This window comes from Ranitomeya imitator, chromosome 1, assembly GCF_032444005.1.
Source record: "Ranitomeya imitator isolate aRanImi1 chromosome 1, aRanImi1.pri, whole genome shotgun sequence".
NCBI lineage: Eukaryota > Metazoa > Chordata > Amphibia > Anura > Dendrobatidae > Ranitomeya > Ranitomeya imitator.
Window position 1 is genome coordinate 837,678,495 of NC_091282.1, and position 13,284 is coordinate 837,691,778.

At 51.0% G+C, this 13,284-nt stretch overlaps 1 protein-coding gene across 3 annotated transcripts in view; it reads right to left on the reverse strand.

The window, feature by feature from the left end:
* The window catches only part of MOB3A (MOB kinase activator 3A), a 74,521-nt gene extending 64,493 nt beyond the window's left edge, over positions 1-10,028 (reverse strand). The window contains exon 1 of one of the 3 annotated variants that reach the window (XM_069740652.1): positions 9,891-10,028. Coding sequence is in view for 1 of the 3 variants with exons in the window: in XM_069740651.1 (XP_069596752.1) it covers positions 7,514-7,562 (49 nt within the window). In the remaining 2 variants the exon portion in view is untranslated. Of the gene's footprint in view, positions 1-7,513; positions 7,633-9,890 lie in introns of those variants that run through there. The other 2 variants (XM_069740653.1, XM_069740651.1) reach the window with 2 other exon arrangements.
* Positions 10,029-13,284: the final 3,256 nt, after the last annotated feature.

Sequence of the window (13,284 nt, forward strand, 5' to 3'; positions counted from 1 at the left end):
GATCTGGCTTGCATGTCCCCCTGCCAACATTTTAGCCAGATGGCTCTACAGGCCGAATTAGAAAGTGCCGCTGATCTGGCCACCAGTTTCACCGAATCAGCTGATGCATCAGCCAGATAAGCTGCAGCTCCCCGAATCATAAGAAGGGAGGATAAGATTTCACTTCTCTGAGTTTTATTTTTAAGTTGATCCTCTAGGCTATCCAGCCGTACCATCATAGAGCGTGCTGTACAGGTGGCTGCAATTGACGGCCTGAGAGCCCCCGCTGAAGTTTCCCAAGCTCCCTTAAGAAACAACGGCTCTCCTGTCTAGCGGGTCCTTCAAGGTTCCCAAATCCTCAAAAGGCAGCGAGGATTTCTTGGAAGCCTTAGCCATGGCCGCATCAAGTTTTGGGGCTTTATCCCATGTCGCAGATGCTGTCTCCTCAAACAGATATTTTCTCTTAAATGATGGTGGGAGAGAACCTTTCCTTTCCGGCTTTTTCCACTCTCGTGTGATGAGGGAGCTTACTTTGTCCACTACAGGAAAACATCTACGAGATTTACGGTCTAGTCCTTTAAACATGACATCCTGCATAGATTTCTCTGACAGGGTTTCTTCAATTCCTATAGTGTTATTTACTGCCTTGACAAGGTGGTCTATCCGGTCAAAGGAAAAGCATGAATGACCGGACTCAGTCTCTGAGGAATTTGATGATGTACAAAAAACATCTGATTTCAGCTCCTCTAAGTCACTGTCCTCAAATGAACTTGGGGACCTAGGATCTCTTTATCTAGATCCTCTATTTTGAGATAGGGATTTTGCTGAACCCCTGACCTCTTGTCTGACCATTTGTCTTAGGCTGGTAGCGAAATCTGGTGTCTCCTCTGCTATTAAACGTTGAATACATGATCCACATAAATTTCCTTATGTGGTCATCCGGGAGAGGAACTTAGCACATTCTTTGTGTTTAGATTTAGAGGACCGTTTTTTCCCTGATAGACATGGAGAGAGGGAATATAAGGGGAGACACACATCACTAAGTGAACCTTCTCGGCGATCACTTAACCCTATAGTGACTGAGTGGTACCGTAGATTGCGGGGGGACCCGCTCAACCGTTGTAACATCCTTACGGCTTGAGGATTTTCCGGCTTTAGAACTTTGATCAGCTCTATCACCTCCGGACGACTACTGCCACTAGATCGCCGCTGGGAGCTCACTGTTTGGGGCTTCTCCAAGACTTGACACTGCTGCTCAGACTGCAATGGTTCCTGCTCCTGAGCCTCCATTGTAAAATGGATAGGAAGCATGTGGTAGCCCATACGGAATCCTTAAATAGCCGGCCACTTTAGGTACCTCCCCTGGATGGGGTCTGCAGATTAATCCAGGTGAACTGCCTGGTACATGGTATATGGGAGGCCCCTGCCCCAGAAGTTTGCCCGCGTATCGGAATCTTCCCCACAGCTGTGCCATATGTCATCTATAATGGCCTCACCTGACCCCGGAACTGCCAAGTGCCCGCATTCCCCTGCTGTGTGTTGCAGGGCACCGCCATATTCATTGCCGTGGCCCAACCGCGCATGTGCCGCGCGTCATCAGCCCTCGCCGATCACCAACTACAGGGCGCCACCATAATCACTGCCGCGGCCCTACCGCGCATACACCGCACATCATCAGCCCTCACCTGTCACCCTCTACACCTGGCGCCGATACTCCTCAGGCTCCTATGTCCGGAACGCCGATCGCACCGCCACACACCACCGCCAGCTCCGCCGCAGGATTTCGGGGTTCAGGGCCTCCCATAACAGATACCTGTACCTGCGGCGATGTGACACTCCAAAGTCAGCACTCCCCCTGAAGGCTGCTTTCATCTGCTGTTGCCTACCCACACAGCCCTCTGTGGTGTGGCACCTCCAGCACACCAGACCCAACCGTGGAAGGGGATCCCCCGCTTCCAGAACCGGCCTGCCGAGCCTGGGTACTGTCTTCACCTTCTTCTTAAGGTAAGTCTGTAGGGTCCCCTGTCAGGGACAGGAAACCAACTGATGCGGCAGAGAGGTGCCGCCCTTTTATCTCTGTAGGTTTCCTGTCCCTGAAGGGCGGATCCCCTCTCTCGTTAGTGCTGTCATGGCGACTGAATAAAAGTTCCTACATTTTCCCCTTTGGGGCATCTCCACCTACTCTATTTTCCTTTGCCTCTATAGTCTTGCCTCTGGGACGGCCTAGGTCTCTGAAAAAACAAACTTTGTTCCATCCTCAGGGAGCCCCGTCTTTTTATCCAACGCCTTTTCCAGAATTTCATCTTAGGCCGGCCCAAATACTCTCAGACTTGAGTAGGAAATAGAGCAGAGCTTAATTTTATAGGAGTTATCTCCTGACCAAGTCTTCATCCAAATAACCCTGCAGGCTGCATTAGAAAAAGAACTGTTCCTAGCTGCGAAACTGACTGACTTGGTGGAAGCATCCGCCATAAACCCTGTGGCTGATTTCATTAAAGGGAGAGAAGCTAGGATGTCCACCCTAGGTGTTTTGTTACTTAAATGCTCCTCCAGTTGCCCGATCCAAAAAAAACATGGATCTAGCAACTGAGGTGGTGGCTGTTTGCTTTCATTATTGCTGCTAATGCTTTCCAGGCCCTCTCTGAAGGTTATCTGCCTTTCTATTCATCAGGACTCTCAGGCTCGAGGAGTCTTCAAATGGTATAGAAGTCTTTTTAGCCACCTTTAGAAACGTCAATCTTGGGAATTTGTTCCCACACTTTAATATCCTCAGGTTCAAAGGGCAACCAAATCCTGAAGTCCCAGGGTATGAGCAGACGTTTCTTCGAGTCCTTCCATTCCTCCAGGATTATAGCCCGGATGATTGTTTACCGGGAACACCAGGTGTTTTGGGGATCTGACACCCCCAAACATCTCGTCCTGGATACTGCGGTTTTGGGGCTTCATCCTCTTGCATTGTGCTTCTGACTGCCTGGATGAGAACAGTGTCCTCTGAGGAGAAAAGATATCTTTGGCCCCTGTCTGGATTCTCTGAAATTACCTCTCCTTCCTCATCTTGGTCCGATACTATGAACTGGAGCTCTTTCTGCAAGCTCAACTCCATCACCCATCTGGGTCTTTTAGCACGTGGACCTGGGTTGGAGGTCTGTTGTGGGGGCATGGGGTGAGATTAGAGATAGAGGCCTGGACCTCCTCTTGTACCATGGATAGCATCTCCGAAAGGAAAGACGGCTGTTTGTCTCTAACAATTTTAGTGGTGCAGCCCTCACAAAGTATCTTCCCATAAGCCTCAGGTAATTTCACAATACAAACAGGGTATCTTTTGGACTTCATAGTGGCCTTGCCAGACCTCTTAGGGAGTGCAGTGGCAGTGGTTCCTTTGTCCTGATTAGTACAAAAAGAAGTTGAGAATAATCAGGATCCCACATTACAAGTGAGACTGGTGAGATAAAGCTCACCATGTAGTCCTGCTCTCCTCTGCCTGCTTCCTCCATTGTGCCCAGCAGTGTGACCCCCTTAGACATAGGTAATAAAAGAATGACCTGTCTTCTTTCTTCCACGGCCCACCGTGGAAGCATGCAGAGACCGGAAGCACAATGCCGATGCATCCGTGATGTCACCAGAAGTGCGCCCATCCCTCATACCATGTGGCTGCCGGGAGCCGGAGCAGAGTGCCCTCCATCGGCGGTAAGTGGCTCAAACCAGGAGCTCCAACGCTTGACTGATCTTTGTGGCCGAGGGACTCCCCCTTCGCAGAGTGTCGGCCGTGGGCCTCTTGACAGGGGGGAGGAGACGCTGGGGCACCCTATCCCCCTAAGACTGACATTCAGGGACAGGAAAAACACTGAGGAAGGTGGGTGGGAGGGGCCTTTTAAGCTCTCATGTGTTTACTGTCCCTGTAAGGATGAAAAGGACGACCTCCATGGTGCTGTCAGGAGGGGGACAGAATGGAAAATGGATATACAGCACTCACAATGTGGTACTTGAGTAAGAGTTCCACTTCGTATGGCTAGTAATGTAAACTACTCGGCACTCCAAATTTGCAATCAGATGAATACTTTATTTATAATGCTATCCACAAAATTTTGCAGTACATTCTTTAATCACCTTTTATTCAATTTTTCATATGCAAAATGTGCAAAAAAAGAAACAGGTATTGCAGAAACTAGAATTCAGCTGCTTTGCTCAAATTCAGCCAGGAAATTCGATGTGCATCAAATTTATTTAGCAAGAAAACAAAAATGTGTCGTCTTATGCTTTGAGTCTCTTGAAACACCAGAACATCATAAACACAAGCTTTAAAGAAAAATTAATACTCCACTAACCCTGGTCCTTATTTGTCACTCCTTACAGTTTGGTCTTGCCATCAGGTTCCTGTGTCCAGTCCAGATATTTTACAGCATCTGACTAGGCCTCATGTGACTTCATAACGTGCATCATGAGGTCTAATCAGTTCTTTGGGCACAAAAAATATAGGATCAAAAGAATGAGGGGAAGACAGGATGTCTGAGGGGCAGATGGGACTGAAAAGAATAGAAAAAAAATTTGGGTCCATTCCAAAATTCTGGAGATTCCAATTTTTGTTGTGAAATTATAGGAAAATTTGATTTGCTCATCTCTAATTTTTAAATCTTTATTTGTTACAATATTAGCTATGTGAGTTGGATTAATGTGATCATTTTATAGTTTAGGTCACACAATAGCTTAATTGCTCATAAAAAAACTGCAATACTACTATTTGCGCCTTGTCTCAACTTCTTAAATGGATACAATTGCAAAGTGCGTGTAAAAAACAACTTATTACTTATAATACTTCTCAGTAAAAATCAGAGGGATTTTTATCTCTAATGTGTATTGCTCATTTCTTAGGTTACCGACTACTCCTAACTAGTTAGCAGGTGTTCTAGGCAGGGAGTGCATCTCAAGTGCTGCTCTGATCACAGAATGTGGCAGCATCAGATCCTCCTGCTTCTTCGATAATGCGATAATGCAGAGTCAAAGCGGCCTCTATCAGCACTGGAGAGCGAGCCGTTTGAGCCAGTGATGCAGTCAAGCCACCAGCCACAACGGTCAATCTTGAGGAGCCACGCCTTCGGTAAGCAAGAGGTCCAAAGACCGCAGAGCTGTGCACTGCTTAAAGAGGATTTCCACTACTAATTTCACACCCTTTTTTATGTCCCAACGCTTCCTAACAAATTGTCTGATATACTATTTCCTGCCATGCTTCTGTAAGCTTATCAAACCTCTCCTCATTTGAAGGGCCAGCACTTCCAAAAGCATTGGCAGAGTCACTTTGCACCAGGCATGAGTAAGTTCAGATCAGTCTTCACTTTCCTCTCTGCTCAGATGCAGCCAACGCTTTGAAATGTCATTCCTTCAGCAAGCCCTGTAATTTGCTTTCTAATGATCAGCAGCATATCGCAGCGCTTGTGAGCTGAAGTCACGGCACCTCAAAGCATCGGCAGGATCTATGCAGAGGAGAGTGAAGTCTGATCTAAACATGCATGCTCAGACTGCTGTCACTCACCGAGACGTATCCCCACCCAAAGGCGTGCACTATTCTAATTTCAGGACGGAAGAGCCAGAATCACCTACACAAATCAGCTTACAGGAGTAGAGAATGTAATAAAAGTATATTAAAAAGAATTAAGACATATGAAAGTGGGTGAAATGGATATTGGAAAACCTCTAAAATTCATGATCAAAAAAATCACTAATGAGGTTGTCCCCTTTCAAAAAACATTTATATAATGGCCCTGTTAGCGTAAAAACTTAACGACATATGATGCACAGGGCATGTCACATAGCGGATTCCAACCTTTGATGAGGGCTCGCAATCAGAAATTGCATTTTTGTAGGCAGATGATCTCTGTAATAATCAACCACCTTCTGCCTCAAACAGCTACGGATGGGGCTGCTGTTAATGTGACAACAGCATTTACAGTACTCCGGTAGGGGAGGGACGCTGTTCTATGCACCCATCGGCCCACACATGATGTGATCGCGGGGTGTCGATGCGTTGCCATGACAGTCGGGGGGGTCTGCTGAAGACCCCCCTGTGCCTGTCATGACGGTACTCCAGTGAAACCCAGCCCTTGGCTGACGTTCATAGGATACCATGATTTTTTTCTACATACAGCAATATTGTGTATAGTACAAGCAATCAGATAGTCGCAGGTTCAAGTCCCCTAGGGGGACTAAAATACAGTAAAGAGAAAAAATATGTTTTTAAAAATGTGAATGTTAAAATCACCCCTTTTTCCGCCATTAAAAATTAATTTAAAAAAAATACACATATTTGGTATTGCTGCATTCCTAAAAGTCTGTTCTATCAAAATGTTAAATAAAATAATTCAATCAATAAATTGTGTAAAAAGGGGGGAAAAAAATCAAAATGCAGGAATTTCTATTTTTGTCCATCGCAACAAAACATTTTATCTACCTCAAAGCGATATCAATAAATACCAGAGGTGGGTATGCCAGGGCTTCCGTGACACTGTCATGCCATGTGAGCCCTGCAGCTAATCACTGTCTGCTAACAGGCTGCTGCCCTGTCGCTATCACTTCATCCAAAAGTAGTAAGGAAGATGCTGACTGGCTGCAGGGCTGACATCTGATAATGTCACACAACCTCAGGAGCAGACATTGCTGGACCACTGCCAATACAAGAGGTGAGTATATGTTATCTTTTACAAGGGGAGCCACTTTGTTTTTAAAGAAGTTTTCCATATAGTGGACAGCCCCTTAAAAATTACATTCTTATTTCGAGATGTGTCAAGACTGGCATTTTGTGCACCATTCTTAATAAAGAGTACACCACATTTATTCAGAGGCCTGTGTGCCTCTATGAATTCAGACCATCTTTGCCCTTTCGGTGCTGTGAGCCACTGCATTTCTGTCATAAATTACACCCCCTTTGTTGCAGAAACTAAGACTGGTTTCACATTTGCGGTTGTATCCGCAGCGTTTCTGACGCATATACATCCACACGTGCCTTGATTTCATATCTTTAACATTGTGGACGCAGGTGCCTGCATTTGCATGCTTTCGCCTGCGTTTGCGTCTTTGCGTTTGTGGCGGGGGGCGGCTAATGCACAGTGTTGCAATTTTTGAAGCAAATTTCTGTCAAATACTCGCAGGCATGTGCATGTGGATGAGTGCGCTAAAAACGCATTACTGTCTATGGGAACGCATGCGTACACATGTATTTGCGCTCGATGCTCTTGAGTAATTCGGACTGCACATGACAAGGAACTGATTGAGACACCCCCTCCTGGAAATATCGAACGCATGCACATAAAAAGCGCAAATGCATGCAAACGCATTTTTTTTTGTTACGCGTAAGCTGATGCGGGTAAAAAACGCTGCGTTTGCAGACAAGGCGCTGCGGACTCAACTGCAGATGTGAAACTAGCCTAAAAGAGGGTTTCCACTGCAGAACAACCCCAATTTAAAGTTTAATTAAAGTTGTCCACTACTTGGAAAACTTCTCATACCCCTCGCTTGGCCCCCATAAAATAAAGCTTATACTCACCTCCCGTACTGGCACCGTTCTCACTGCCCAGAGGGTGTAATGCCACCATAGGCGGATTATAAGGCCCGGCCGGGGTCTCACCCCGCGCCCAGGAGGCCCGGTGCAGGGGGTCTCACCCAGCGCCCAGGAGGCCCGGCGCGAGGGGTCTCACCCAGCGCCCAGGAGGCCCGGCGCGAGGGGTCTCACCCAGCGCCCAGGAGGCCCGGCGCGAGGGGTCTCACCCAGCGCCCAGCGCGAGGGGTCTCACCCAGCGCCCAGGAGGCCCGGTGCGAGGGGTCTCACCCAGCGCCCAGGAGGCCCAGCGCAGTGGTCTCACCCCACGCCCAGGAGGCCCAGCGCAGGGGTCTCACCCCACGCCCAGGGGTCTCACCCCACGCCCAGGGGTCTCACCCCACGCCCAGGAGGCCCGGCGCAGGGGTCTCACCCCACGCCCAGGAGGCCCGGCGCAGGGGTCTCACCCCGCGCCCAGGAGGCCCGGCGCAGGGGTCTCACCCCGCGCCCAGGAGGCCCGGTGCAGGGGGTCTCACCCAGCGCCCAGGAGGCCCGGCGCAGTGGTCTCACCCCGCGCCCAGGAGGCCCGGCGCAGGGGTCTCACCCCACGCCCAGGGGTCTCACCCCACGCCCAGGAGGCCCGGCGCAGGGGTCTCACCCCGCGCCCAGGAGGCCCGGCGCAGGGGTCTCACCCCGCGCCCAGGAGGCCCGGCGCAGGGGGTCTCACCCAGCGCCCAGGAGGCCCGGCGCGAGGGGTCTCACCCAGCGCCCAGCGCGAGGGGTCTCACCCAGCGCCCAGGAGGCCCGGTGCGAGGGGTCTCACCCAGCGCCCAGGAGGCCCAGCGCAGTGGTCTCACCCCACGCCCAGGAGGCCCAGCGCAGGGGTCTCACCCCACGCCCAGGGGTCTCACCCCACGCCCAGGAGGCCCGGCGCAGGGGTCTCACCCCACGCCCAGGAGGCCCGGCGCAGGGGTCTCACCCCACGCCCAGGAGGCCCGGCGCAGGGGTCTCACCCCACGCCCAGGAGGCCCGGCGCAGGGGTCTCACCCCACGCCCAGGAGGCCCGGCGCAGGGGTCTCACCCCACGCCCAGGAGGCCCGGCGCAGGGGTCTCACCCCACGCCCAGGAGGCCCGGCGCAGGGGTCTCACCCCACGCCCAGGAGGCCCGGCGCAGGGGTCTCACCCCACGCCCAGGAGGCCCGGCGCAGGGGTCTCACCCCACGCCCAGGAGGCCCGGCGCAGGGGTCTCACCCCACGCCCAGGAGGCCCGGCGCAGGGGTCTCACCCCACGCCCAGGAGGCCCGGCGCAGGGGTCTCACCCCACGCCCAGGAGGCCCGGCGCAGGGGTCTCACCCCACGCCCAGGAGGCCCGGCGCAGGGGTCTCACCCCACGCCCAGGAGGCCCGGCGCAGGGGTCTCACCCCACGCCCAGGAGGCCCGGCGCAGGGGTCTCACCCCACGCCCAGGAGGCCCGGCGCAGGGGTCTCACCCCACGCCCAGGAGGCCCGGCGCAGGGGTCTCACCCCACGCCCAGGAGGCCCGGCGCAGGGGTCTCACCCCACGCCCAGGAGGCCCGGCGCCGGGGTCTCACCCCACGCCCAGGAGGCCCGGCGCAGGGGTCTCACCCCACGCCCAGGAGGCCCGGCGCAGGGGTCTCACCCCACGCCCAGGAGGCCCGGCGCAGGGGTCTCACCCCACGCCCAGGAGGCCCGGCGCAGGGGTCTCACCCCACGCCCAGGAGGCCCGGCGCAGGGGTCTCACCCCACGCCCAGGAGGCCCGGCGCAGGGGTCTCACCCCACGCCCAGGAGGCCCGGCGCAGGGGTCTCACCCCACGCCCAGGAGGCCCGGCGCAGGGGTCTCACCCCACGCCCAGGAGGCCCGGCGCAGGGGTCTCACCCCACGCCCAGGAGGCCCGGCGCAGGGGTCTCACCCCACGCCCAGGAGGCCCGGCGCAGGGGTCTCACCCCACGCCCAGGAGGCCCGGCGCAGGGGTCTCACCCCACGCCCAGGAGGCTGTGGGGGGCCACGCCCTCTAAACTGACCGGGCCCTGGCTACTTTTAATCCACCTCTGAATGTCACGAATAAGACCACCCTCGGGCTCGCTTCCTGCCAGCTACTGCTACACTACTACAGACTCAGAGCAGCGAGAGAGCCTAGTCCGTGCATCATAAGTGGGAGGGGCGGCCACCGAGCTCCTCCCATAGGAGACACCAGCTCCGTGCTCTCACTGCTTCCCAAGCCGCCACAGCATACTGGCGCTGACTGACGTAGTGACGCGTGTGACAGGAAAGCCTTTCCATGACAAACATAGAGAGCAGCACCCCGCTCCTGCCTTCCCGCCTAGTGTAGCGGGCGCGCAGACGAGAGAGACGTGTGAGGGTTACCTCAGCCGGGCGACGCCTCCTCTCCGCAGTCCGGGTGGAAAGAAAGTAAACTTCCAGCTGCCAGTTGCTCCGAGTTTCCCCAGCAGGCAGTGCGTCACGAGGAGGGTCCAGCAGCCGCTTCCGCTCTGAATGCCGCTGCGTGACACGTGACTTCACCCCGCCTAGTTGTCCTCCGTCAGTAATGGGTCGGGGTCTTACCTCAGGCTCCCCCCACTGCCGGTGCTGACACATGAACGGTGCACTATGGAAGTGGAATGTGGCCCGTGTACGTGCAATCACTATGCCATACTTGTAGACATGGCGCTGGGAGCCCACCTAGTGTATACCCCTCCCCCACTACAGTACTCATCTGCCAGCTGTCACCTATAGGACGGCTGGCGTATGCTTTAACCCCTTCACACCCGTGGGATTTTCCAGTTTTCGCTTTTCGCTCCCCTCCTTCCCAGAGCCATAACTTTTTTATTTTTCCGTCAATATGGCCATGTGAGGGCTTATCTTTTGCGGGACGAGTTGTACTTTTGAACGACATCATTGGTTTTACCATATCGTGTACTGGAAAACGGGAAAAAATTCCAGGTGCGGTGAAATTGCAAAAAAAAAAAGTGCAATCCCATAACTGTTTTTTGGGTATATGGTAAAACTGACCTGCTATTATGATTCTGCAGGTCAATACGAGCACACGGCAAACGTAGAAGGTTTTTGTTATGTAAGTGGCAAAAAATAATTCAGAAATTTGTGTTAAAAAAAAGTTTTTTGCGTTTGTAGCCATTTTCTGAAAACCGTAGGGTCACCATTTTTTGGGATCTGGTGCTGGGCTGAGCTGATGTTTTTATTGATACCACTTTGGGGTAGATTCAACGTAATTCTGGCATTTTGACATTTTTTTTTCAGTACGCCATTTACCGATCAGATTCACTTACTTTATATTTTGATAGATCGGACATTTCTGAACTCAGCAATGTCAAATGTGTATTTTTTTTATATATTTTTTTAAATTGTTTTATTTTGAATGGGGCAAAAGAGTGATTTAAACTTATGGGGTTTTTTATATATTCTTTAAAACTTTTTTTTACTGGCTTCAATAGTCAACTTAGAAACTTGAAGCTGCGATCATCTTCAGCCCTGAAATCACAATCTTCTATGAACAGCAGCTATGGACGATCATAGGAGATTCATATTGACAGTCACAGGGGTCTTCTGCAGACCCCCTGCTTTCATGACAACCCATCGGCACCCAGCAGTCACGTAACGGGGGTCCTAATGGGCGCTGCCAACCAGTCAGTGTTAGATGACGCTGTGATTGTCAGCGCCTTTAACTGGTTGACAGCTACAGGTGGATCTCTGATCCACCTGTGGCTGTTGGAGGCACGTCAGCTGATTAAATCAGCTGTCGAGCAGGGAAAGATGCGGGCTCAGAGTCTGGAGCCCACATCAAAGACAGGGACACCACCTTGGATGTAACTATACGTCCAAGGTCATAAAGAGGTTAAACTGGATGCTTTTTTAACCCCTTCAAAACGCAGCCCGTTTTAGTTTTTCCCTCCCCTCCTTCACAGAGCCATAACTCTTTTATTTTTACGTCAATATGGCCATATGCGGGCTATTTTTTTTGCGGGACAAGTTGTACTTTTTAGCGCCACCATTGGTTTTACCACAGCGTGTACAAGAAAACAGGAAAAAAGTGCCGTGAAATTGCAAAAAAAGTGCAACCCCACATTTGTTTTTGTTTGGCTTTTTTGCTAGGTTCTCTAAATGCTAAAACTGACCAGCCATTATGATTCTCCAGGTCATTACGAGTTCATAGACACCAAACATGTCTAGGTTTTTTTTTTTATCTAAGTAGTGAAAAAAAATTCCAAACTTTGCTAAAAAAAAAAAAATGTGCGCACTTTTCCGATATCCATAGCATTTCCATTTTTCAGGATCTCGGGTCGTGAGAGGGCTTATTTTTTGCGTGCCAAGCTGACGTTTTTAATGATACCAAATTTGTGCAGACACATTCTTTTGATCGCCCGTTATTGCATTTTAATGCAAAGTTGGGGCAACCAAAAAAAGGTAATTCTGGCATTTTGAATTTTTTTCTTGCTACACCGTTTTGTGATCAGTAAAATCCTTTTTTTATTGATCGGGCGATTCTGAACGCGGTGATGCCAAATATGTGTAGGTTTTGATTTTTTTTTTTATTGTTTTATTTTGAATGGGGGTGATTTCAACTTTTATATTTTTTTTTATTTTTTTCATATTTTTTAAAACATTTTTTTTTTACTTTTGCCATGCTTGAATAGCCTACATGGGAGGCTAGAAGCTGGCATAGCCTGATCGGCTTTGCTACATAGAGGCGAAGCTCAGATCGCCTCTGTGTAGCAGAATCACTGCATTGCTATGAGCGCCGACCACAGGGTGGCGCTCATAGCAATCCGGCATCAACAACCATAGATGTCTCAAGGAGACCTCTGGTTGTTATGGCGACACATCGCTGACCCCCGATCATGTTACGGGGTCGGCGATGCACGCATTTCCGGCCCGAAGGCCGGAAGCGGTAGTTAAATGCCTCTGTCAGAGTTTGAGAGCGGCATTTAACTAGTTAATAGCGGCGGGTGGATCGCGATTCCACTCGCCGCTATTGCACACACATGTCAGCTGTACAAAACAGCTGACATGTTGCGACTTTGATGTGGGCTCAGCGCCGGAGCCCACATTAAAGGGGGAGACACAACATGCGCCATACTAGTACGGCGCATGTCGTGAAGGGGTTAAAAGGTGTGTTTGGAAGTTATCCCTTGTCCAAAGGGTAGGTAAAACCTTCCCGCTGGGGAACTGACCAGGGGGATCCCATACGAATGGAGCAGAGGTCGATCACCAGTAATGAGCGGACTGTATAGAAGACATTTTTATGAGCTAATAGTAATGCGAAGAGGAACCTCCAGCAATATTTGATGTCGGCTACCTGTATATGCAACATAGAGTTCTCTTTCTATAGTGGGTGGACGGGGATAAGTTGGCATGTAAGTGTACCAAGTCTGGTAAGCTAGGCTGGTTTCACATTTGCGTCTGTGAACGCAGAGTTTCATCCGCATACATCTGTGTTGTGAATTCTGTTGTCGAACTCCCTCCTGTGGTCGTGAATGGTACTTCGGCGAGTTCTGTCTATGGGCTCCCTCTGGTGGGTATGAGTGAAGCTGCTGCTTCTGAGGTTCCTTACACAGGTGACGTGGTTTATCCTTTGGTTGGCTGCTCTATTTAACTCCTCTCAGATCGTTACTCCATGCCAGCTGTCAATGTTTTTGCATTGGTTCAGTTCGCTCCTGGATCTCTCTGGTGACCTGCCTTCTCCTGCAGAAGCTAAGTTCCTGATAGTCATTATTTGTTCACTGTTTTCTTGTCCAGCTGGTTA